General features: G+C 38.5%; 1 protein-coding gene across 1 annotated transcript in view; it reads right to left on the bottom strand.

The window, feature by feature from the left end:
* ARHGAP42 (Rho GTPase activating protein 42) overlaps positions 1-26,692 on the bottom strand; it is a gene marked incomplete at its 5' end in the record, with an annotated part of 167,599 nt that overhangs the window by 115,277 nt on the left and 25,630 nt on the right. The window contains one exon of the mRNA XM_084292979.1: positions 14,372-14,467. Within this exon, the coding sequence (XP_084149105.1) occupies positions 14,372-14,467 (96 nt within the window). The remainder of the gene's footprint in view (positions 1-14,371; positions 14,468-26,692) is intronic.

Here is a 26,692-nt window from a genome sequence, read left to right as displayed (position 1 = left end):
TGAACATCCTCACTTTCTCCTCCGTAATTAATACAGTGAGCAAACTTGGAAGGGTTTAATCCAATGCTTTTTATCAATTAGAACCACTGCATTTATTTTCATCTTTCATATTTTGAAGCAATTTGTACCTAATCCAGACTTTGAATTTTCCACTCTGATAAACTAAAAATAAAAAATTCCACCCAATTTCAAGGATTGTTTATCACAACTTAATACAGACATGCCTATAAGAAAAATAAAGAGAAACAATAGCTCTAAGAGTATGATCCTCCCAAGGAACACAACCTAAAGTATTAATCTTGTTTATCATGGCAATTTCCACCCTGGATTGTCAGGAAAAGTATTTTGCTAAATTTTTCTAAGTTCTTGAAAATAAGAGTGCTACCTTACAGGAACAAATCTGAATTTGCCAAACAAAGCCATTATACACCAGAAAGGAAAAGAAAGTACAGAAAGAGACATACACAGAGATGAAAAATGCCTCATTTAAAACTTCTGCAAAAAAAATTACACAAATAAGGAACCAAAAAATCACAGAACGAAAACTTTTATGCCTGAAGTTATGCGTCAGGGCATTATTATGTACTGTCCTCCAGAGAAGATCACATATTTTACTACACACTGGCAAGCACAGAACCTTATCAGAGCACACCTACTGAAATCTGTGTAACTAAAAGTAAACAAAAAAAAATAAAAATCAGGATTTTCCCTACTTCATTTGACTTAAAGCACTGTACATTCAGGGTATTTTGGTACGTTGTCCTCTACTTCAGAATCTGGAGCACATTGACACTGCAGCATTCAGACAGAGGTAGTTAGGTTAGTAAGTGCTCCACGTTCACCATGAAGACAAAAACAGAAATTAAACTATCAAAGATTTAGAAACATTCCCACTGCTTGACCTCCACTGGTTTACAGCATTTAATCCTAATACCTATTTTAGGAAGTGTTCCCCATGAGCAGACGTTTAAAAACCTTTCTGTTGCTGGCCATGTACCAGGTACAAGCATTCCTCTGACTGTTCTTCTGGGTTTTGTCACACTAAAAAAGCAAGAAAAAAAAAAAAGCAGAAAAGGCCAGCAATTTCCACAGTACAAATGGAAGCTCCTGTCTGAGCACGACAGACGTGTGCATCAAAGCACATACAAATAAGCACAAACATACCAAAATCACACAAGGGAACATATCAAGACCTATGCCCAATAAAAGCCAAAGCATTGCAAGATGTGTCTGCAAGCACAGCATAATGTGTACATACTGTATTAGGCAACTGGAGTTTTAACTCAAAAGTATTTTCATCTTGCAAAACTTAATAAACAAATATAGCAAGGCATTTTATGATTTTTTCTAAACATATGTAAACCATAAAATGCAGGGCCTCTATTAGAAGTAAAAACCTTTTCCCTCAATATATAAGTTTACTGAAACAAACCTTTCCCAGCACATCTGAAGCCAGCTACACAGTATCATACTTGAAAATTCTTTGCAATAAAAGGTAGCTATTGTGTCACAGATATTTAAACAAAAACATATATATATATATATATATATATTTGTCAGTGACTTATATATATATTTTCAGCCAAGACTTTCATATTTTCTACCCTATTCCTTTTCAACAACAGTCTACAAAAAGGGTATGTATGTTTATAGATAAGCTAAGCAGACTCACAAGAAAGTCAGATTACCTAGAATTCCCAGATCCACTGTCAGCACTTGTCAGACAAGCAATCTTATACAATTTAAATAAATCCAATTATTTGACTTAATATCAGTAAATTATCATGCCCTAAGACTCGTGCTAAACCTTAAAAATTAAATATGAGTAGAAAGTTCGAGACAGACCAAGCAAAATCAAACCATTTCCTAGAGCCCTGAAAGATTGCTGATGTTTATAATAGCACACTCTGTGTTAGATAACAAAATATTTAAAAAAAAATAAATCAATTATTCAATTTTACCACCAATCTAAGACTTTATTCAAAAAGCAACTGCAATGTATCTACCCCACATTTGTGTTCTACTCTGATTACGAAAGCAGCAAATATTTTGACAGCATACGATTCAATGCGAAGATTTATCTGTTTACCAAAGTGTGAGTTCTTCTCATAAAATTACATTTTATACATTTTTTAAATAATCCTAAAGAGTTAGTAGCTCAACCTTACACTTGATACACTTGCCTCTGTGTACCAGATATTACAACTTTGTTTTCACTGCACATACACAGGCTTCACCCTGAAACTGGAGCTCTTTGTGGTAATGTTTACAAACACAACCTGAAACACTGCCTATGGCACATAGAGTTTGCAGTGCAAGAGGGCTGGACAGAGAACAAACCAGAGCTTAAGAACAACAACATGTTGATTCACCCCCAACAAAGAAGCTGTTATCTACAACACTAGTAGGGCTTTGGTATAAAAAGCCCAACCTAGGCTTTGTCAGTCTACAGCAGCTTTCCCAAAATGTGGCATGATGACATGACAGAAGAACATTTTAAATCATCTAAGCGATTTCTTCCAGTTCATTAAGAACACGGGACTGAACTGATCCGGATAATCCGATATGCTCACTTGCTCTTTTATCATCTCTCCCCTTCCTTCTACACTTCTCTGAAGGAGTGGCATCTGGTACCAGCCATCAACTTGACAAGATCCTAACAGTCTTTGAGTGAAAACAGCAAACCTCCTATTTTCACCGTGTTCACACAGAAGAGGTAACCACTTTATACAAGTGGTTGTTAGGCAAGACTGCATCTTTCTGCCACTAATAGGGTTTACAATCATTGCATTTGCCAAGGAGAAGGCAGCCTCTGTTTCCACCTGATAGAGCCACATGCAGGGCGGTCCTGCAGCCCAGGTGTTCCAGCAGCCTAGCTCAGTGGGGCATGGAGAACCAGATCCTGAACCTCAGCTTTGGCCCAGCAGGCATGAAGTGATCTCAATGTGCTTCCACAAGCTGAGTTTTTGGAGACTGACTTTGAAACCTTAGCAGCTTGATTTGGCCTCCACTGAAATGAATGGCGTAATGTCCAATACTGTAAAAGTTCCTCAATTAATCTTTAACTAAATTTAATTAAATTATCCATTAACCTTTGACTTGAGCAGATCAGACTTTTCTAGAGCTGAATGATAGCCACGGCCTGTCAGAGGACAAACGGCTTTAAAACCACAGAGTATTCAGAAATAGATAAGATCAAAGGTGGGCTCTGGTTAAAGTCAGTGATTCCTCCAATCCCCTTCTGCTTTCCTTTGTGTCCCCCTCTGCAAAATCTCACTAGAAAGAATCATAACATAAATTGACTAGAAATAGAAATCTTTAATTCTAAGAAAACAACTGCTACTTCCTACACGAGTTTTTTGAACAGCTAAGGCAATGTGGAAAACAACCATTGGGCAACATACAACGTATTAAGCTGCGGAAGTAATATTAAATCCTCGCATTCCATAAACAAGGGAATTAGAAGTAATTACAACTACATTTTTAGCTTGCCAGATCACTGATTCTTCAGAGGCATATCCATACTTTAAATGAGGGGGAAAAAAATGGTATTTCCATCTTTCCAGCTGTATAAACCATATTTGTGTGTGGCTCTATGTGGGTGCTGAATTAAGGGGAAGTAAAAAGAAAAGCAATACATTCAGGATGCAGCTGAGAATCATTAATATTTTTTTTTTCTGATTTGTAAAATTTAGTGCATTTATTATTTGAATGGTGGAACACTTTAATTATGAAAACTATCAACAAATACTGCAATTAATGTTAGGTTTGCCATAATTAGTTTGTTGAATTTAGGCCTACAAAATAATCAAGGACTTTCTGGGCTTAAAACTCCAAGCTCTCCTCAGGATTCTGTTTTTAGAAAGTAAAAGTCCTTCGTCTTATTTGCTCAAGCCTGAAGATGAGTATCTCAAAGCCAAGTTGATCAAATCACTACTTGCTTCTGAAAATGAGTGACTGTTGTTTAAGAGGCATACTAACTTGACAACTCTAAAGTGTTAACGCCTTTTTAGTAAAAGCATACTATGAGCAGCAGCAGCACACGAGTTATTTTCAATCATCTCTGTAATGAGATTCTGTAGTCCTCAGACTAACCATCTCCCCACAGGCATTCATATTCATTATATTTCTGTTGGGACATCCAATTCTAGGAAAAAAATCATGGAGCTGGACATTAAGAAAGCAAAGAGAGGAAGGAGGGGAAAAAAGGTGTGGTGCAGTCATGGGATGAAGACGATAAAGTAGAAAGCATCTACAAGAGTTCAGAAGTTTCATCAAATGATGAAGGGCAAAACAGATGCTTCATCTTGACCAGTGAGTGGCATGGACTTTTCTATTTGTTCAAGTTGCTCACGTCAAATTTAAACTGCTTAGCAAAATGCACCAGGACAGCCAAAGCTATCGATATCCATCACCAGCTTCAACCACTTTCTGTAAACAGCACGAACTCCATGGCAAGGGACAGTCTAAGACACAACAGTTTGCAGTCCAACATAATTGAAATGAGCTAGCATGAATTTTAGACTCTCTTATGACAGCAGGATGTATGAACTGCCATGGCTCAGGAGATCCGCTACCTAGTTCTTTAAACTAGGTAGGAAGGGGGATGGGGCTGAGGCTAGGATTGTTGGGGCTGTGCCAGGGGGAACAATGGCAAGGCTGGAGGATAAGGCTATGGCCCAGCTGAAGTGCATCTATACCAATGCACGCAGCATGGGTAACAAACAGGAGGAGCTGGAAGCCATCGTGCGGCAGGCAGGCTACGACTTGGTTGCCATCACGGAGACGTGGTGGGACCAGTCTCATGACTGGAGTGCTGCAATGCCTGGCTATAAGCTCTATAGAAGGGACAGGCAGCATAGAAGGGGTGGTGGTGTGGCTCTCTATATTAGAGAGTCTTTCGAGGTTGTAGAACTCGAGGTTGGGAATGACAAGGTCGAGTCCCTTTGGGTTAGGATCGGCAGGGACAACAAGGCTAGTGTCCTGGTCGGGGTCTGCTATAGACCGCCGAACCAGAATGAGGAGACGGATGAGGAATTCTACAGGCAGCTGACAGAGGTTGCTAAATCATCAGCTCTTGTACTCGTGGGGGACTTCAACTTCCCTGACATATCCTGGAAGCACAACACAGCCCTGAGAAAGCAGTCTAGGAGGTTTCTGGAGAGCGTGGAAGATAGCTTCCTGACGCAGCTGGTTAGTGAACCTACCAGGGGTGGTGCCCCGCTAGACCTTCTCTTCACAAACAGAGAAGGACTGGTGGAGGACGTGATCGTCGGGAGCTGTCTTGGGCAGAGTGACCACGCAATGGTGGAGTTCACTATTCTTGGCGAGGCCAGGAAGGGGACCAGTAAAACCGCTGTATTGGACTTTCGAAGGGCTGACTTTGAGCTGCTCAGGACACTGGTTGGTGGAGTCCCTTGGGAGGTGGTTCTGAAGGGCAGAGGGGTCCAGGAAGGCTGGGCGCTCTTCAAGAGGGAAGTCTTAATGGCGCAGGAACGGTCTGTCCCCACGTGCCCAAAGACGAGCTGGCGGGGAAGAAGACCGGCCTGGCTCAACAGAGAATTGTGGCTTGATCTTAGGAGGAAAAAGAGGGTTTATAAGCTTTGGAAAAGTGGGCAGGCCACTAAGGAGGACTTTAAAGAAGTAGCGAGGCTGTGCAGGGACAAAATTAGGAAGGCCAAAGCTCATCTGGAGCTCAATCTGGCTACTGCCGTTAAAGATAACAAAAAACGTTTCTATAAATACATCAACACAAAAAGGAGGACTAAGGAGAATCTCCATCCTTTACTGGATGCGGGGGGAAACTTAGTTACAAGAGATGAGGAAAAGGCGGAGGTGCTCAATGCCTTCTTTGCCTCAGTCTTTAGCGGCAATACCGGATGTTCTCTGGATACTCAGTACCCTGAGCTGGTGGAAGGCGATGGGGAGCAGGATGTGGCCCTCATTATCCATGAAGAACTGGTTGGTGACCTGCTACGGCACTTAGATGTGCACAAGTCGATGGGGCCGGATGGGATCCACCCAAGGGTACTGAGGGAACTGGCAGAGGAGCTGGCCAAGCCACTTTCCATCATTTATCAACAGTCCTGGCTATCAGGGGAGGTTCCAATCGACTGGCGGCTAGCAAACGTGACGCCCATCTACAAGAAGGGCCGGAGGGCAGACCCGGGAAACTACAGGCCTGTCAGTTTGACCTCAGTGCCAGGAAAGCTCATGGAGCAGATCCTCCTGAGAGTCATCATGCAGCAATTGCAGGGGAAGCAGGCGATCAGGCCCAGTCAGCATGGCTTTATGAAAGGCAGGTCATGCCTGACGAACCTGATCTCCTTCTATGACAGAGTGACGCGCTGGGTGGATGAGGGAAAGGCTGTGGATGTGGTCTACCTTGACTTCAGCAAGGCTTTTGACACCGTCTCCCACAGCATTCTCCTCAAGAAACTGGCTGCTCTTGGCTTGGACTGGCGCACGCTTCGCTGGGTTAGAAACTGGCTGGATAGCCGGGCCCAAAGAGTCGTGGTGAATGGAGCCAAGTCCAGTTGGAGGCCAGTCACTAGTGGCGTCCCCCAGGGCTCGGTGCTGGGGCCGGTCCTCTTTAATATCTTCATCGATGATCTGGACGAGGGCATTGAGTGCACCCTCAGTAAGTTCGCAGATGACACCAAGTTAGGTGCGTGTGTCGATCTGCTCGAGGGTAGGAAAGCTCTGCAGGAGGATCTGGATAGGCTGCACCGATGGGCTGAGGTCAACTGCATGAAGTTCAACAAAGCCAAGTGCCGGGTCCTGCACCTGGGGCGCAATAACCCCAAGCAGAGCTACAGACTGGGAGAGGAATGGTTGGAGAGCTGCCAGGCAGAGAAGGACCTGGGAGTGATGGTGGATAGTCAGCTGAATATGAGCCAGCAGTGTGCTCAGGTGGCCAAGAAGGCCAACGGCATCCTGGCTTGTATCAGGAACAGCGTGACCAGCAGGGCGAGGGAGGTGATCGTCCCCCTGTACTCAGCTCTGGTGAGGCCGCACCTCGAGTACTGTGTTCAGTTTTGGGCCCCTCGCTACAAGAAGGACATCGAGGTGCTTGAGCGGGTGCAGAGAAGGGCGACGAAGCTGGTGAGGGGCCTGGAGAACAAGTCCTACGAGGAGCGGCTGAGGGAGCTGGGCTTGTTCAGCCTGGAGAAGAGGAGGCTCAGGGGTGACCTTATCGCTCTTTTTAGGTACCTCAAGGGAGGCTGTAGCGAGGTGGGGGTTGGCCTGTTCTCCCACGTGCCTGGTGACAGGACGAGGGGGAATGGGCTTAAGTTGAGCCAGGGGAGTTTTAGGTTAGATGTTAGGAAGAATTTCTTCACTGAAAGGGTTGTTAGACATTGGAACAGGCTGCCCAGGGAAGTGGTGGAGTCACCATCCCTGGAAGTCTTCAAAAGACGTTTAGATGTAGAGCTTAGGGATATGGTTTAGTGGAGGGCTGTTAGCGTTAGGTTGGAGGTTGGACTCGATGACCTTGAGGTCTCTTCCAACCTAGAAATTCTGTGATTCTGTGATTCACATTCAACTTCTACTGCCATAGAAGGAGGGTAGGATGGACAGGATGGGTGGTCACTGCATCAGCCACCCCAGTCTAATTTTTGTCATTTGAATAAATATCTTAACAATGGAGCATGCAAATTCTAACAACTTTCTGATATGTATCTCAGAGAAGAAGAAAAAACAAGGTCTGTGTTTATTGTTGATCTTATTTTAACTTTTCTTCCTGCACAGATAAAGAACAACATGACTTATTTTCCTGCTTTGCCAGCCTCATGTAACCTTCCACAAGCAACTGTGGACCCACGGAAAACCAACCTTTTCTTTCTGGTGCAGATACTGTTTTGAAGTCTCTGTGGGATCCTAGCCCTAGCATAATATCACTCATTTCTTGGAGTCAATAAACAATAGTGTTTGAAAACAGGCGGCATTTGTTTAAATATGCAACAGGGATAAAAAACTGTAATAATAATAATGGTAGGAACATATTTCAAATAAATACTTCAGGCACTTCACATCCTGATTGTGCTGAGTACCTCCCATAATTAGTTACTGTTTAACTTCTGTAGATAAAAATAGACCAAAACAAGTACCAAGAAAATCTGTCCTCTGCTTCAGATCTTACAAGTAGCTTATACAAAATTGCTTTAAAGGTGACTTATAAAGTTAATCTGAAAATTCAACCAGAGGGGAGAAGGCTGGCAAATCTAGGCAGGTAACCGTGGTGGAAAAACAGCATATTATTGTTCTATGCAAATACACTGAGTCGCAAATAGCTTTCTATGCTAATTCAGGACTCAACCCCTTCCCACCCATCTAAAAAATGCCTGTGGTAAATATGTGTGTCTTTAATATGCTCCACAAGGTCAACAAACTCAAGCACTAAAAAAAATTACTGAGCTGTTGCCTACACTAATAAAATCCACCCCCAGAAACTCCACCCTCAAGGTGGTGGCAAGATTCTCCTTTCCCTGGTTTGGGTAAGGCAGTAGTATATCCGAGCCACAGGAATTCATTAAAATGACTTATTTGATATGCCATTGAGAAACACAATTACAAATGGGAGTTCAGTGCAACATAGGTAGAATATTAATTATACAAACTTTCTTGAACTTCAAAGGTAACTTAAGTGATTAAGGTGATGACCTGCAGGATATCCAAAGTGATTCAGACAGTAGGTGGCTCAAGACAGCTTAAAAATTAATTTTTGAATAGACAGACTAATTCAACAGTCCATCTCATACCACATACAATAGAAGTATCGTGACTTGAAATTGTGACTAGCTTGACAACTACTTTCTGAAGTCCCTGATTGGAGTCTCTTAGAGGTTAAAAATGAGTGTACCCTAACTTGGCAACTGCAATGTCAATACATTGGTTTGTCAAGATTTGCCTCCACATAGCTTAGGCAAGCCTAAAACTCCAATAAATTGTCTTTTTCTGTTTTAATATTGCATTGCATGCACAGTCTGCAACATTAAAAATGGAATTTGCTCCTTTAAATGCCAATTAACCTTTTACATTTTTTTTTTTTTTTTTAAGAGATGGAGGGAGGGGAAGGTTTTTTTTATCTTTATTTCTTTTACTTGCATACTTTTATGCACTAATTACTTGATGTGAATCTATTTGCTACTTGGAATGACTGGATACCTATCTGCTGACAGGCTCTCCAAGAGGGCCAAGCAGCTGCTAACTTGAAAGCACTGGGCATGTGGATGCCCAGTACAAGCAAAAACAGAATGAGCTTCTTGCTTAACTCAAACACGAGATCTTAGGACCACAGCAGCAGAGTCTAACAAACAACTATTGTTAAAGGTTTCTTTCTTTCTTCTATTTTTATTATAAAAAAAATAAAAATGTTTTTCCTCCCCAGTATATTTTGGTTGACTTTTCAAAGTTCAACTTGAAACTAAGTGCTATACACAACATACCTGCCTGGTATGAGTTAACAGTTCTGTAGATAGCTAGTTACTAGCAATTTCACTCACCCTATTAATGACTTACAACATGACATACAACATGAGTATGTAAAGATCACATAAGCTGCAACTGCTAGCAGAAGGAACTCATTTCCCACGAAGTGGGAATTTAAGAACTCCTCACCTATTCCTTGTGCCTTAATTAATAATAATGATTTTACAGATCATAGTCCTATTACATTCCTAAACTGAACACTGGATGCTACCTGAAAAATCTTTCATAACATAACTCATAAAAGTACTTCAGAAAGAAAAAAAAAAATCAGTAGCCACACAGTGAAATACACATGCCTTTCAGTGCTTTTTCTTAAATAGCACACAATAATAAAAACAGTTAAAGTAAAATGGCCAAGTGTAACGGTCGAGGTAAGGTAAGGAGTAACGAAAAAACAGAATGTATTGTCTTGTTTTCCTTTAGTTCTGAAGAGCACTGTCTTACACTGCTGGTATCAAATCTGATTATAGTAAGTCTCAATACAAAATAGACAAGAACTTGCTAAAGACAGAATAATGACAGTGTTCTACTGAGTGTTATTAATTATTTTCGTCTGTATCAGGCACAATCCAGATAACAAACAGAAGAAAGGAGGATAAAAACAGGGGGATTCCTGCAGAAGAAATTAGGTAACACAAGCTGGCTAATAATGGAGAAGGAGAACCTTCTCCTTGCATAATTTATGTCTGCACAGTGTATATTAACACAAAAGACTCTGGTTCATTAAAAACATAGTCTTTGCAGTTAACTGCTACAGCCTAGGTTACCTAAAAGTATAGTAATGTTTTAAAAACATGCTTTTTTTTTTTTTTTTTTTTTTCCAAAAAGCTCTCACTTATTTAAACTTAATGCAAAATATTAATACAATAGCTGGCTGAGACTGTGTACATGATAAATATTTAAGAGCTGAGACTTGGCACTGCTATTCACTATTTAATATTGAGGAAAGAGTGACTGTTTGCAAGATGACATCCTCTCCTTTGCCAGAGTGAGTTGCATCAAGCCTTCATTACCATGCTTTTTTAGTGTTGATGATTAATGGTTTTAGTGTTAAGATGCCACCTTATGCACAAATTTCAATCATACAAAAGATAAGAGTTTGGCTGAATCATATGACACTGGAACTAATGTTCATGTGCTATTAACCAGTAATATTATGGCTTTTGTAACGCTGCACATCACATGCTGCCACGTGCATTTTGAAACAGAGTAAGAGACAACACTGATAATTGTTTTAGAGGTTTATTTTTAAATGAGAAACTCAAGTTGTTGACAGATTTTAAATCTGAAAAAGGCTTTTTATAGTATGAATCCTCCATGTCTACAGTTCAGAAAATAAAAAAAAATAAATAAAAAAAAAATCAAGTTGTATTTGATTTGAGGAACAAGCCAGCCTGCTTACTGAAGAAAATCAGAGGAACAACTTATAACATGGGCACAAAGTGTCTGATTCTAAACTGGGCACGGTAAGTCAGAAAGTGGCTAAGTAGATAAGTTTTCACAATTTCACAATTCACAACAGTGTACAAAGAATACATGAAATGCATTTTACAGCCATAACCACATATATTTTTGTCAAAAAGGGACACCACTTCTACAAAAGAAGTAAACATTTTAAAATAAACAGTAAGAAATCATAAATATTTAAATCAATTACGATAATTGAAAGAAAAATAAATTCAAATCCAACACTGGATTAAATATTAAATGAAATAAAATAAATCTGAAGAATTCTATCATAATTCTTTGTATATTGAGCGTGTTTAGCTAATGAACAGGGACCTGCAACTCTGTTTTCACATCAAAGTACACAGAGCAATCAACTCAGTTTTTAATTTATTATAGTTAAAAAAAAATAAATAAATCCCCTATGTTCCAATTTTTTAAGAAGTTGAAACTTTTTTTTTTTTTTTAAAACAAATAATGACATTCTGAAAGAAGAAGCCTTATTCAGGAGGTAATATTAGCATGCATTTCTAACACCATTCTTGAAATGGAAATGCTTTAAAATCTTCAGAATGTAGTCCCTGTATTAAGTCCCTATGTATTTGGTGGTTTTATACAAAAGTCATCAAATCAGAGTATCACCGGAGACTGAAGTAAAACTTCCCAGAGGCATGCACAATCATAGCTCTTCTTAAAGGAGGTGAAGGCAGAAGGAGGTACAGAGAGCAGGATTCATCTACACAAAGCTGTCTTTGATGATTTAAAAAAAATAAGAATAAAAAAAAAATACATTGAGCTTGTTGGGGCACGTTAAAGATATGGACAAATTCTAGGTCACTGCTCTAGGGAGATCAAAAATTGAGACTTACCCTATAAAAGCACACAGTATCATTCAAGTTCTGTTAGACTTGAATTTGATTCCTGTCAATTTACCTTTTACTCTTATAAGCTTCTTTGATGTACACGACAATCCATCAAGGGATAGTTGCCTTAGAAGCTAGAAATCCCTTCTTTGAAGCTCCAAGTGAAATAAATCAGCTGTCAAGCTTCATGAACCTTTTTTTTTTCCTAAATAGTTTTAAATGGCTGTTTAACATCCAAACAAAAAAATGTCTTTTCTTTGCTACATTTAGGTTACAAGTAAAATGAAAGTCCTCCTTGTCCTCTCACCTCATTTTAAATGCAAACCCTTATGTCTTCAAAAATGTTTCTGACCAAATCTGAGACATAAACTTTGAGATACTGTAGATTTAGTCTAATTGCATAAAATATGTGCAATTAACTTTAACAGACAAGAAATAATACGCAGAATGTTAAAGAGTGCAATAAACATACGATTAGTTTTTAGTATTTTGTATATTTAACTATTCAGAAAAAAAAGGAAATCACAGAACAAAGTATTGCATTTAGTAAATTGGAATACGCAGTGCTTCATGGTCATGGACAAAAATGCTTTTCTAGTTTTTTGAACATTTTAAGAAAATCTGCAAAGGAATAAAATTCACACATGAAACTACTAAATTTGGATACTAATTTTCACTCTTTCCATACCTCCCACGTAATTTCCAAATGTATAACCATACCATGGTATTATGTATTTAAGAAACCGATTTGTATGAAATCAGAAAGTAACTATTTAGCGTAGTAGTTAATTATAAAACAATTTAAAGAATTTTCATATGTAAGCTTATCAATAAGCTGATCAAATACTATTCTTTTGTTTTGTTACTTCTTTTTGTTTATTAGGAAAGAATTCTCAAAGATGCTTTTAAATTTACATCACGTATCAGTTGTCTCTTAATTCCATATTGCTTTTTAAATACAAAGACATAAGTTTCACTTCAATTAAAATGATCTGCACTTAATGTTAACGAGCCAATACTTATTATTACATTAACGCCTCTATATCAATTGTTTTTATTTGACCAGAACACACAAGCGATCTTTTCCAAATACTGCCAAGACCTTCAGTAAACTGTTTTTGCAACAGATGTAATACTGGGTGCATCTGGTTTGATGAAGGAGCTGTAGTTTGAACAGAAAAAATAATTTATGCTCAGAGTTGGTGTCCTCAACGAAAAAGGTGAGAAACTGGCTATAATTACTGAGCACAAGTGCCTCTTTTTATTATGTTGAAGTCAAGAAAAAAAATAAATCTCTTATCAAACCTTTTGGGTTGAATTTCTCCAATTTTGATACACCTAAAGAATGCATGCAGATTTACGTCTGAATAGAAGCTGCTCAGTGTTTTCACTTTTTATATGTCAGTGTTTACAAAATTTTTAATAAGTCCTCCCTCTTAAAAGGTTAGTGGAAGACAGTGAACAAATACCAGCTATCTTTGAGAACAGCTTTCTAACCATCACAAAGGTGTAGGATGAAGGTGAGGCAAACCTTGCCTGTGAAAGAAAGTAGCCTTTTGTCCAATGGCTAACTAACTCACACAGGAAAAGGGAAACAGTGAAGGGTGAAGAGATTTGAAAACAGACCATCTTAAGAGATACACTTGGAAAAGCCCAAATCTTGAGTTTCCCCTCTGTACTATGTGCGTCCTTTTAATTATTTATTTATTTTTAAATAATAACAAGTCCTACATTCCTTATTGTACTGCCAGATTACTTATTTTTAGAAGCAACTCTTTAACAACCACACCTCCCTTCCTCCCAGATGTTTTAGGAGAAATGTGGGAGCCACGTGGTATCTAAGACTCATGACACTGAACCTAGTCGTTCTGAAGATGGATTAGTAACCAGGTTTCCCGCCGACAGGAGCTAGAGCACCTCAGCTGCTGTGCTGCTGCCCAAAAGCATCACTGCAATTGCAGCAATGCTGTGGAATAAAGAGGGGTACAATTTCTGAATGCCAGATGTGTTTTCAGGACTAGGTCTGCTGAAGGAGGAATATTTTGAAGATATTAAAGAGATGTACGTTCAAGACAAGCTGAGCTGTTCAGGCCTGAGAGTGCACAGCGACATAACATTATGCCGCTAGTAAATTTTATTGGCAAAAACTCAGACAACTATATACTTAGGAATGCTCATGTTGTAAAGAACATATTCCTGTCTTAAGACTCTTAAATACTTCCTGTGTCTTACTAGGTACTTAAGTGCTTTTTGCAGACCCAGGTTATTTCATGGTAAACTTGCACACCTTTTAGTATCCCAAAGAGCACTGTCTAAAGTTAAAACAGCAGCAGGAGTTAGAAGATTCAGGGTTGACTCAGTTGACAAAGTACTGTTGAGTTCTTAGAACTACAGTGAACCAAACTGCTTCATGAAGACAGGTTTTTTGACAACTATTTTTAAAATTTGCATTGTTTCTACTTAAGTTTTTTGATTTTTGTTATATGCACCATCATACAATTAACAGCCCCATTGTAACAGCGATACCACAGTAAACATTTAGCAAACTAAAAAATATTGCAGGACATACTTACCAATATTAATTTCATCATCAGTTTCAGCATCTCCAATACACTCAAATTGGAAATCTTGCAAAGACTGTGAAAATTTTTGCACTGCCATGGATAAATCTAAAATTCAAGAGAAAGAAAGAGAAAAAAGAAAGTCAGAATTACTCCACCACAAGTGGAGTAATATTTAATTTTTTTTTTCCCAAAGTTTCCTTTCTAATATCTTTTTTGCACAGTAATTTATTTTAATTCCTATCACCATTTAAAATCCAACTACTTGAGACATCCCAGAAACCCACCGAAACATACCGGATGCCATAATTTGAACACTAATACATAAATTATGTTGAGAACTGAAGAACTAAGAACTGTTATATTTATTGAAAAATATTGTAAGATATCAACAACTAGTGGTAAATCACTTATGTAGGCAGACTACTGTTGTTTAAAATACTGCAAGATTAGTTCACAGATTAAAATAAAAGTCATGATAATTTCTTTAATACATGACACTGCCAAAAAATAAACTCTAGCTATTCACTATATGTGTGTATTCACTATACACTATCATCGTAAAGTACTACATAAAAGCTTTGTAAAAAGAAATCAAGGGGAAAAAAAAAAAAAAAAATGTTTGCTAATCAACTAGGTTGCCCATGCACTATGAGCACTGTTTTCACTGAATCACACACAGTGGGTCTTAGGTCCCACGGAAATGTCAAAGTAATCCAAACTTCATAGCATAAAATTTCATTAGGATTCTATACACTCCGGCAAACAACATTCATAATAAAAATAAAATATCAATGTAACCCTATAAATCCATTCTTTCCTTCGCTGGGTATGCGAACAACAAATGTGTAGATGAATGTGGTAATGAACAAACTTAGTCAAGACTTACAAATGCTATCAGTCTAGATGATCCCTGAATGACAGCTACAATTCTCCATGTCCTTGAGGACATATCTATGGTGTCTGTTCAGAAGCTAGGAAAACTGGCAATTAAGAGTCTGATATCCATTAAATCTAATCAAAAGACATTGTGAGGATAAGATATGAACCAAAGCCAAGTCATAAACTTTGATCCAAAAGCATCATGTACCCATTCTTGGATATCTTCTCAAAACCACCTGGACGTGGTCCCAGGCAAGCAGCTCCTGGTGGTCCCACCTGAGCAGGGGCTTGAACCAGATGGCCTCCAGAGGTCCCTTCCAATTCAAACCATTCCGGTATTCTGTAACTGCCTTAAGGCACCACTCTTGTAAAGCCACATAATACTCAGTTAGCTGCACCAGTATCCTAAAAGCTGGATGTGAAACTGGAAGGCTAACTTTTTTCCTGGCAGGAATAAAATCTAATGTATAAATGCAGATATTCATCTATTTTCTTAAATCAAGACAGACAGACAGACACTATTATTTAAATATGAACAATCTCCAGCAATTAAAAAACATGCCATTATCCTACACACAGTAAGAGTTGAAAACCTTTCAAAATCCTTTCAAATCAGAGTCCACACAATAAGATAACTGCAAATAGTTTTTTTTGTAATTGAAGGTGACCATTATCAGAAGTCACAGTCCTTACCAAGGTTTTGCCCTGCCCATGTTTGCTCAGTGTCTGCTGCTTTCAGACTGGCCTCTAGCTGGCAGGCACCAGTGAGCCAAAACCCACTCCTGGGCTCAAATCTGCTATTCACCATGCTTACGTGCAGGTATAGAGTACATCAGTCTGACACCAGACCCAACAGTCTTTAGAAAATACAGGTACAAACAGGTATTTCTGGTATTTCAGGTATTCCTTTCTATAATTATTTATATCTTTATATTATATATATATATATATCAGATAAATAGCTAGGATATAAAGAAATGGGTAAACAAAACCTGTATTTTTTTGACAAAAAGCATTAAAAAAAAAAAAAAGAAAAGAATGCTCCTCCTTCCAAGGAAAGATGTACCCTCTACTTCAACCTACATCCACTACATCTTTGACTACTTGAAAAAATTTAACATAAAATTACCACAGCAGCTCTTAAATATCTGTTACCTGTTTGTTTGTTTTTTCCAGAAATTTAGCAAATATATTTCCTTTAAAATAAAACTGTGAACTGTATCAGTGAGATTTAGCAATGACTTACAGTATTTGAAAGTAACTTCTTGAGAACCGTATCAGTAAGAATTATTTAGCAATGATTTACAGTATTTGAAAGTAACTTCTTGTGAACCGTATCAGTAAGAATTATTTAGCAATGATTTACAGTATTTGAAAGTTACTTCTCAGACCTTTTCTTTTTAAATATATATTCCATCTGCTTTTTGAAATTATTTCTTTTTATGTACTGAACAAAAAAGAGTTTTGGTATTTTCTTTAGATGAAAATATGCTGCCTTGATAAAGCTTCCTTCAATTTGCATTACATAATTTTCTCTGTAAATCCTATTTTTATTCAACACTGTCCTTCACAGCGTATTGACACGGGTAATAGAATGTTATCAAGCAGATTCACCTGTAATTTCCTGACACTGAAAAATCTTATCATTATCAAAATATACTATGTTTTCCATCAAAAGCCACACTGAATTTAATTATTTCATCCTTACTGAACATCTCCTACCACATTTCCTAAAAATGAAAAGTTTATTATTAAATGTACTAACAACTTTGAAGCTAAACACAGTGTTTCCTACTGTTAGCATAGATGAAAATAAATCTTTATAAAGAAAGAAGCACTCTCTGTTTTACGGAAATAGTGTCTGATATCTAAGTAACTAACTATTCTACAGCTCATAGAAAGACACAAACTTTAATTTGTATGCAGCATATTGCTTTGAGTTTAAAGGGAAGAACCATAGTTTTATTGCTGGTTCTTCCACCAAGTCACTTCACCAAGTCCTAAGTACCTCTGTGAAACTGCTGCACACCAACTGGTGCTGAAAGGAATAAAATGGCCCTAATGCAAATGAATGAAGAAGATGCTCTATGATAAGTACTAGCAAAATGTAAAAGCTGTCACTAATAGGACTGCAGATTTATTTCCTCTGGACAATCTACTAACTATCCATAATGACTGTCATCTCTGTGAATATGGAAGGAAATGAGGGAGCATGGACTCTTCCCTATCACTCTTCCCCATGTGCAGGGTTCACTGGAACAAAAGTCAAGGGAAAGGAAAACAAATGATAAAAATACACAAGGTGGAGCCTCCATTTTATATACCGGATTAGTCACACACAGATGCTGATATCTCTTTCACTCTGTCAGTAAATCACTTTATTAATGCTTATAGGTTTTGAACCTGAAGAAAGCATATTTAATTTAACTTCAAAATGTTGGCTAATAAAAAAGTAATAAAAATTAAATAGCTCATTAGATAACTTGTTCAAAGTACCCAAAATGATACATTTGGAGATTTCTGGCTCTACATAAGACCTATTTAAGAGCTTGAAAATATTAGAAGACATTGTGTTAAGGATAAAGCTGTTCAGGCTCTGAGGAGACCTCACTGCAGCCTTTCAATACCTTAATGGGGCTTATAAAAAAAGGTCGAGAGCAACTTTTTACTCAGGCAGATAATGATAGGACAAGGGGTAATGGTTTTAAACTAAAACAGGGCAGACTTAGATTAGATGTACGGTGGAAATTCTTCACTCAGAGGACAGTGAGGCCCTGGCACAGGCTGCTCAGAGAAGCTGTGGATGCCCCATCCCTGGAGGTGTTGAAGGCCAGGCTGGATGGGGCTTTGGGCAACCTGGTCTGGTGGGAGGTGTCCCTGCCCATGGCAGGGGGTTGGAACCAGCTATCTTTAAGGACCCTTCCAACCCAAGCAGTTCAATGATTCTATAATAAAACAAAAGAACCAGCTGTGAAATAAGCAGGCCTCCTTTTAGTGATCCAAAGATTCAAAACTGAATTAAATCAGATGCAATCCATAATACCTCAAATAAATAAATAAAGTAAGAGAAATGGAGCAAAGACTTCTCACTGCCATACATCCCAGAGTCTTAACGCCACTGAGAAGTCTCAATACATTCTGCTCCTTCCGGATGTAGGAAGATCCATCACACCATACAAATTAGCTTTTTAAGATCTGCAGGCTATGTAGCATTACAGGACTCACTCATTTTCTAATGAGTACATCCTAATAGTCATCTCCCCCTTTCTGTGGAGTCCACCTCCACCAGGATATTTCACTTTGCCCAGGTCAGAAATTCGCTACAGTCTGCTGATCTTGCAAATTACTATAAAAGCCTTATCAGCATTACTCACTGACAGCACAAGCCAGGGAAGGATGCACATCCAGGGAAGCACATCCAGGGAAGGATGGTCACTCATAAGTCTCAATGATAACCTCAGTGTTGTTGCCCTTACTCTTCTGCAGGCTCTCGAATGGTGCCAGGGAAAGAAAAAAAATGCACTCTGACACCCCTCAGTTGCCAGAGGGGTGAACTGCTAATTGGCAACTTCATCTTCTGCTACCATTTGTTTTCCAACATTACTCACCTACCGTTGTGTGTCCTGCGTTCCCCAATTCCAAAGGAAGAATCAGTTCAGGTTAGCAGTGGGACATATAGTCATGAGCAATCACCCACGCTCTGCTTATAGTTAGAGGAGGGAAATAACTGAAGTGGAGCTGCCTGTTTTAGTCAGGGCTGAATCAAGTCAAACAGCCAGCTAGGAGGGGTTGTGGAATTTTGTCAGAGGCAGTACTAAAAGAAACATACCGCAGTATGGCTGGAAACAATGAGAGGATAATGCAGTTTAACCACAAGAAAGCAATATCACAACAGTGTTAAATACTGGTACATATATTACCAAGTATCAGTATCATATTGCTAATAAAAGAATAGTAAAAGGCATCATTTATTCAGGAAAGTCACAGAGAAAGCAGGAAACACATTACTCTACTGGAAACCACTTCTTCCTGAAGTTGACACTTTTATATTTTCGATCAATCTTCTTAATACATATTTACCCAATTAAAAAAAAAAAAAAAAAAAAAGGAAAAAAATGCATTACACTAAAAGTCAGGTTTATTTAAGATTTGCTTTGCTTCAAACTGACAAAAAAATGGATTGAATTTGAACTGTGATAATATTAGTTTATTTTAGGCTTCAGATAAGACCTTGCATGCTGAGCATAGGAAGATGCACTCCCTTGCATTACGAGAATTGTTCCTCAACCTTCTCGACCTAGGTTTGTTAAAGAGATGACAAAATTAAATTCTTGTATAAAGCTTTAAGGAGGAGGGGACAAAATATCGCAACGAAGTGATGAAATGATGGATGCCATTACCTAAAGGACAAAACACTGAGTGTATTAGTTTTGGCACAGCCCTTGACAAGAAAGATTAAGTTACACAGATAAGGAAACTTGAGAAGTTCTTGAGAAGTTTTCTGCAAGTTGGTAAGCACACAAATTTTGTTTTGTTTGGGGTGTGAGGGTTTCTTTTGCCAGTCTGCCGCTAGAGGAACAGAAGAAAGCCCAAGCCCTTTACACACAGGACTTCAAAAAGCTCCAAAAGCAGATGTTTGGTGCACTTGCTAAGGACCCATACCGCTACCCTGGTAACAGCCTTCAAGAAACTGCTCTCACACAACACAAAACTGAAGTCTTTCTACTTGTTTACTTACAAGGATAATTTCATTTGGAAATGAAATTCCAGTAACCAACACTCTTCCCGATTGCTGTCAATCATCCTGGTAAAGCTTGATATCACTCACTAGGTTAATAAAGAAAAATAGCAGCTGAAACCTAGCGAGAAGATTAAACATGCCTAAATTAACTCCCGAGCACAGGCGGGAAAGCAGTAAAGCAGACTTCAAACAGCAGACACTCTGGCTAAATAATAACAGCAAGATATCTGGTGAGCTGACACAAAGCTGGTTATTACTGTACAGCTTCAAAGGCAGCTGTAGCAAAGGGGCAATGGCTGAGCTGGCAGGATACTCCACACAGGTCTGCAGTAGGCTGAATTTTGGGGCAACTGAAGATGGGAATGGAGACTGAGCACAGCTATCTTTGGTGTTTCACATCTTTGAGCCATTTGTTTCCTCTACCATGTACAACTGAAGATGTTTTGTGGGGCTGAGTGATCTGTGATTTTCTGGTGCACTGACAGACAGGTTTAGCAGAACTCAAGCAAAACCGAGCACTGACCAACTGCAATACGCGAATAAAGCAGCAGAAAGGGAGTGATATTGCTGGAGTACTTGATAAAATGGCATGCTAAAACTCAGGGAACCATTTATCAAGGTCACTGACTTTTACTCCTTCTCAGTACCTCATACCTCAGGTACCTGAGCGGTTCACTTTTTTTTCTTTTAATTGATTCATTTTCATAAATTAATTTTCTTGAAAGCAATTCTCATCCTATAAACACTTTTTCTGGCTAAGTTACCTAGACACTTGAAGATGTAGATATATAATAGAGACATTGTTATTGTGAACGAGCAGCTACAGGCATGATTTTCAGCATTCCTACTACACCAAAAGACAGAGGCAAGGAAACATTTAAAAATGGATACAAGTAAACATAAAAAAAGGGCGGGGGGGAGATCAATATTATAAATACAAGTCTTTAAAACATTATTTATCCAGGAAAATAGTTGTGAGATACATGTCTCCTTAAATACTTCATGATATGCTTCTTTGTTGTGGAGATGAACTGGGAATTGCCTCGGTTTTGTTATTTTCTACAAGAAGGACCTTCAAGGAGGTGAGCTGTATCAACAGCCAGAAATAAGCTGGAGGAACAAGAACACCCCACTGAGAAGCACTGAACTTCAACAGCTCCTGTGTGTGCTACAGTCAATTTGATTGTAACTAGAACATGTCACAGTGGGACATCTTTTTCCACATCAGAGACTGTAAACACAGCAGCTGGCAGCATGATTATATTTAGGCAGTATGAATGATTAAGCAGTTAAGAGCAGTGATCATACAAGATCGTGTCTATCACCATTATATTTCAAATTCCCTCCTACTTCGAGGACTTTCTCATTAGAAATCTCAGCTTCACAGTTGTTGGTCTTAATTTAGAAAACAGCATTAAAATGCATTTTTTTCCCCGCAGTTTTCTCCTCTTTCCGCTCTTCATCACTTGTTATTACTTTAACATGAAAAATAGTGAAAATCAACCACCACGGTAACTGTCACATACAGAAAATCTTCCCATTTCATACATACAATAGCAGGTCTGTCCAAACAAGGGGACCTGTAATGGGCTTACAAATTTGCCCAAAGCAGCATGGGGATGTTTTCCTCACATCTCAGAACTGCAATTAATTTACACAAGCTGTTTATGTTAACAGAATTCTGCCTTTTGCTGCCAGAAGAGGTAATCACAGCTCAACAAACATCACCACCACAACACCAGGGCATGCCCATATCACGTACAGTTAGAAAGCAATTCAAAATGCATGCTAGCATTCCTTTTAAACACAAACATAACTCTGCAAAACCAGACGAAATAGCTTCTGTCACCTTCAGTTTTAAGTGACTTCTATCACTAGAGTCTTTCCAAGCGCACAAGGTTCACAGCCTGTACCACTGCATGGAAGACTGCCTGTGGCACTTCTAGTCTTAGAAGTGCATTAGATGAATTTATTTACACTTTCATGTGCACACACACTTTGTATTCTTCATAACTCGACTGAATTAATTTGAAGAACAAATTAACTTTTCTATCATAAAAAAAGCACACAACAACACTCCTCTTACAAGCGATCCCATTTTTTTCCAAATTTCTGCAGAACAAAACCACAAAACAGAGGGCAAGCTAGCACAGCAGAGAGGCTGTCTGCAGGGGCAGCTGGAGCTAGTGCTGGCCACCTGCCATAATGCCTTCTAAAGAAGAAGCCACAAGAAATGACCACAATGGGATACTGAGTCCAGTGTCTAGAGCCAAAGATTTTGCAGCACAAGGGCCATTGCTCTGTACTGACACAGAGTTTCGTTGTTGCTGTCAATGAACTCTTTATCCCCCGTATTTGCCAGCTCCTTTGATCTATGTTCTTTGCCAGCTTGCTATTCACGGAACAATGCTACGCAACTAAAACAAATAACCCCACATTGCTTTTCCACCTTAAGCTCAATGTTTTCCTCTTTAATTCCAGAGAAACTAATTTCTTTCTCATAATCTCAAGGAAAAGGACATCAACAGAATGTGTCAACACGTAGTCCACGCACTGTTGCATTCCTCTGGGGTTAAATAAAGCACTATAGCAGTTCAAAATTTTTCAGTGTCGTTTTCTTACTCGTGAATATTTTCATGAGAAAAGCCCATAATTTACTTTCTCATTCTAATGAGCACAGAGAAATCCCCTTGACTGAACACAACAAAATCCCCACTTTCTTAACACTATGATGCAAGAGCTATTGAAAAATCTGTATCTCCTACAAACTTGACAGCTATTTACTCCAACTTCTTTAAAACCCAGCTTTCTTATGTTAGAAACTTTTAAAGTACTTTCAATATTCTTAGCATTTCTCTATGGTTAAGCACTAAATCCAACATATTCTTGAGGAAGAGAATAGAACAGAACAGAATATTGATTCTAGAACAGAATATTGATGTTTATATGAGAGTTTGGGGGGGGGGGGGGGGGGGGGGGGATTGGCCACATTTGCAATGTATTTGAGACATGATCTCCTAATAAAATCATACTAAAACTCCCCAGAAGCATAACTGCCTATAACAAAAATATTATAGACAAAATGGGTAGAATTCCACCCCTATTTTCACTATGCCTCTCTTGACCCCAACTCACTTTGGTCTATAGATGTAGAAGCCTAACCTTATTCACCTAAGTAGAAGAAAAGAAATAAAAGAATTTTTGTTTACTATGCGAAAGCTTTAAAGTCTATACGATGACTAACTAGTTTTGACTTTGTACAGTACTAAACATAAAAGAAGCAAAGGTAACAAAAAATGTTTGTTTATAGCGAACATGTACTGTAAGCAGCAATCTGGAAGACACCAGGTAGTATGTTCTGCAAATCCGCTTCTCTAAATTAAGGCATAAATGTAGCTTCACAGTTTTTTGCTGTCTTAAGCAACGTAATTCTATTTTGTTTCAATGTTCCTACCTCCTTGCATTTTAATTCTCATTATACCTCATTACTAAAAAATCCGGTCTTTCCCAGAACTTTAGTTCATATGACTGCATGTTCAACTATACTGCTGCATTTGATTAGTAAACAAACTGACCATGCAGGGAATTACTAGGCTCAAACTCTTCCAACTCTAAAACCATATTCAGAGCTAAATGCAACAATAAAACCTTTACAAGTAACTAATGATAAGGTTAAATGCAGAAAGGCAAATCATCCTTTGCCACCGATTGCAATTTGCTGCATATTTTCCACAAATATGGCTGAAAGTTCCAGAACGCATTTGGTTTCATTTTACTTCTGAAATTATGAAGATTGGCTGTAGGGTCCAACTCAGTACTATTTCTAGTGTATTATTATATTTTTCGAAGTTACACTCAAACAAAACATTTCTATACAATGCCAGTTTTGCAAACACACTCATTTTCATTCAGTGAACTTTTTGTCCAAGATCCACAGAATGGATTCCAATATTTACAGAACCCTCTGTGTTAGAGAAGAATAAATCTTTTTTCTTTTTTTTTTTTTTTGTTGTACTGTGTATTCATACACATAGCTTTCCCTTAATATAAGCACATTTCCCTGCTGCTCTCCATTCTAAAATTACAGAAAATTGGCACTTACTCAATATTTTCCTTGGGTCCGCTGATAAAACTATTTTTCATAGCTCTATATCAGAAGATCTCAGCTCTTGAGCCTAACTTTTTAACCATTCAGTAAAGTATGACATGAAATATACCTGAAAAGAAGCTTATATCTTCCTATAGCACATAGTAAATAATTCCTCCTGATCCTCCTGTATTGTTTACAGATTTATCTAACATTCAAATTGCTTACTTCAGTTAAGCGTTATGTATATCTTCCTAAGCCTACTGCCTTTCCATACATTGTGCTACAGTTTCTAAAAAGGTACAGATTGATGGTCTCTTGAAGAGTAGCCTTGGCGGATCCCAGTACATAGCTGATCTCATGGGTCCTCTGTTCATATAGCCTTGATCATAAATTAATTTTTATGCCACAAAAGGATATTGAAAATAATACCAGGTAAGAGCCTTGTGCAACACCAGATTAGTTAACTGAACGCAACGCAAGGCTGCTCTAAAATCTTGGATATAAGCACACAACATCTTTCAGCATTTGTAGTATTAATACAGATACCACAACATGGTATATAATTCAAAGGCACATAGACACATGGAACTGCTAGACCTACCCATAACACTGCATACATACCAGTTTTCATCCTTTTTTCAAGCCCAATCAATTAGTTGCCATTTTGTTTCAATGGCTGTTTGAATGACAAATAATCTAAAGCAGCAGCCTTAGCATAAGATTATACTGAAAATGTAGAGAGTTGGAAAAAGCTAGAAGATGTTAACATTTTCCCTATAATTTTTGTTGTTAGTTTTTCGTATTCTTATCATTTTAGGTGAACTTCTGCATAGTTTTCTACCACTCCGTTATCCATCCTAGGTTCTTAAGCTTTATTCCCTGCAAATGTGCTTTGACCCTCAACATACTTTCTCTCGCTCCTTCTGGGGATTTTACACGCTCTTTTATGATCTTCCACATTCTTCCTCCACCCCGTGGATGTTTGTTGATTTCCCAGAACAGTGTCAGCCTTTCCCAGTGAGCGGGATCCACAGCCCAGTCTTTCCCCCCATCCTCCTTGCTCAAAATGCAGTTTTTATCAGGCTTGCTGCCGTCATTTCTCACTCCTCCTGACACATCCCAGAGAATGTGAGCAGGCGGAGAAGTACCACAAAAAAAGGACAGAGAAACTAAGACCAGATGCTGCCAGAGGTTGAAAAAGCAGAAAGTGACTTCCTGTCTAGCAACCTAGGAGTTGCCAGAAAAAACATGGGAATTCCCAGATTTCTAGTGCAATGTAAGACATTGGTGCAGCTACTTTTAGTAGTGTTTTAAAATATGCTGTTTTCTCTGTTTGTTCTTGATCTAACAATGAATCCAGAGGATTTTTTTTTAAATGCCTATGCCTATTTAGAGACAGCAAAAAACAAAGTAATATATTGTATTACAATTTCATAATGTAAAGAAAGCTGTTTTAACACACGCAGAAGGAACCACAGTTCTCAGTACATGTGCAAGAATAGTTCTGCCATTTCTGCTCTGTATACGTGCAGAATGAGATGCACTGTCCTCACCAGTACCATTACCTAAATGTATATTCAAGTGGGAAAAAATAGAGTTGTTCAGTTTTGGTACAAACATGGAGCTGTAAACAAACTGCTTCCAGGAAAACCAAGAATAAATCACTGCAATGATTACCCCCAAACATACAGATCTCTAGCTGTATGATTTTTTCCAATATATCTTTAAGTGCACACATGTGCATGATTTTTACACAAGGTCCATTCCCCCAGTTCTGCGAAGACAGCTGCTGGAAGGAGGATCAGGCACATCAGGCTGGAGGAGGGGGAGGGCTGCAAGGAATGAAAGCAGTTATCAAGGCATTTGTGAGCAGTGAGCCCTTGGAACAACATTAGAGTTGAGGGTCATGGGAAACAGAAGCTTTGCTCACTCTTCTTCCTGGCAAAGCCTTCTGCACTTGGGCAACAAAGTAAAATGTTTTGTAAGAAGAGGAGGAGGAGGAGAGGGGGAAAAAGTTAAAATGTGTATATTTAACTCATTAAAAAAATACTACCACTTTGCTTTAAAGGAAATGAAACACATTCTGTATGAAATTCTTTTGAGCTCTTAGAGCTCTGGAATACAACATCTGATTAGACTCCTTTGATCAGACAACTAATATCACAGTCACAAGAACTTCAGTACTACACATAACACTGTTTATATTTATTTATTTATTTCACAAACACACACACAGATATCTGTAAGTAGCATTTGTTTACAGACTCAGATATGCACTTCCAGACAGGGAGGACAGAACTGAGACCCCAGATCAGGCAGGATTTTGTCCAGTGAAGTTAAACGGCACTAAACATCGTACCAAATTTGGCCTGAAGAAGTTTCTTGTACCCAGATAGTCTGCCACAGAGCTGGCTCACTACTTACCTACTTCCCACTGCTTAGGGAGAATGAATAGCAAACACTTTTGTGCAACAAACTATCTTAATATTCTATTTAAAACCTTAAAAATATGAAAGGTATTCAGAAAATGCAGAGATGAAAATAATGAAAGTACTTGAAAGACTTAAAAATACCTTTTAGATAATTTAAACTAAAGCATACACAGTACAGCAAACCGCAG

The sequence above is a fragment of the Netta rufina genome, assembly GCF_964035555.1.
Source record: "Netta rufina genome assembly, chromosome: 1".
NCBI classification, from domain to species: Eukaryota; Metazoa; Chordata; class Aves; order Anseriformes; family Anatidae; genus Netta; species Netta rufina.
Note: the sequence above shows the minus strand (reverse complement) of the source record. Positions and strands in the feature narration are given on the sequence as shown.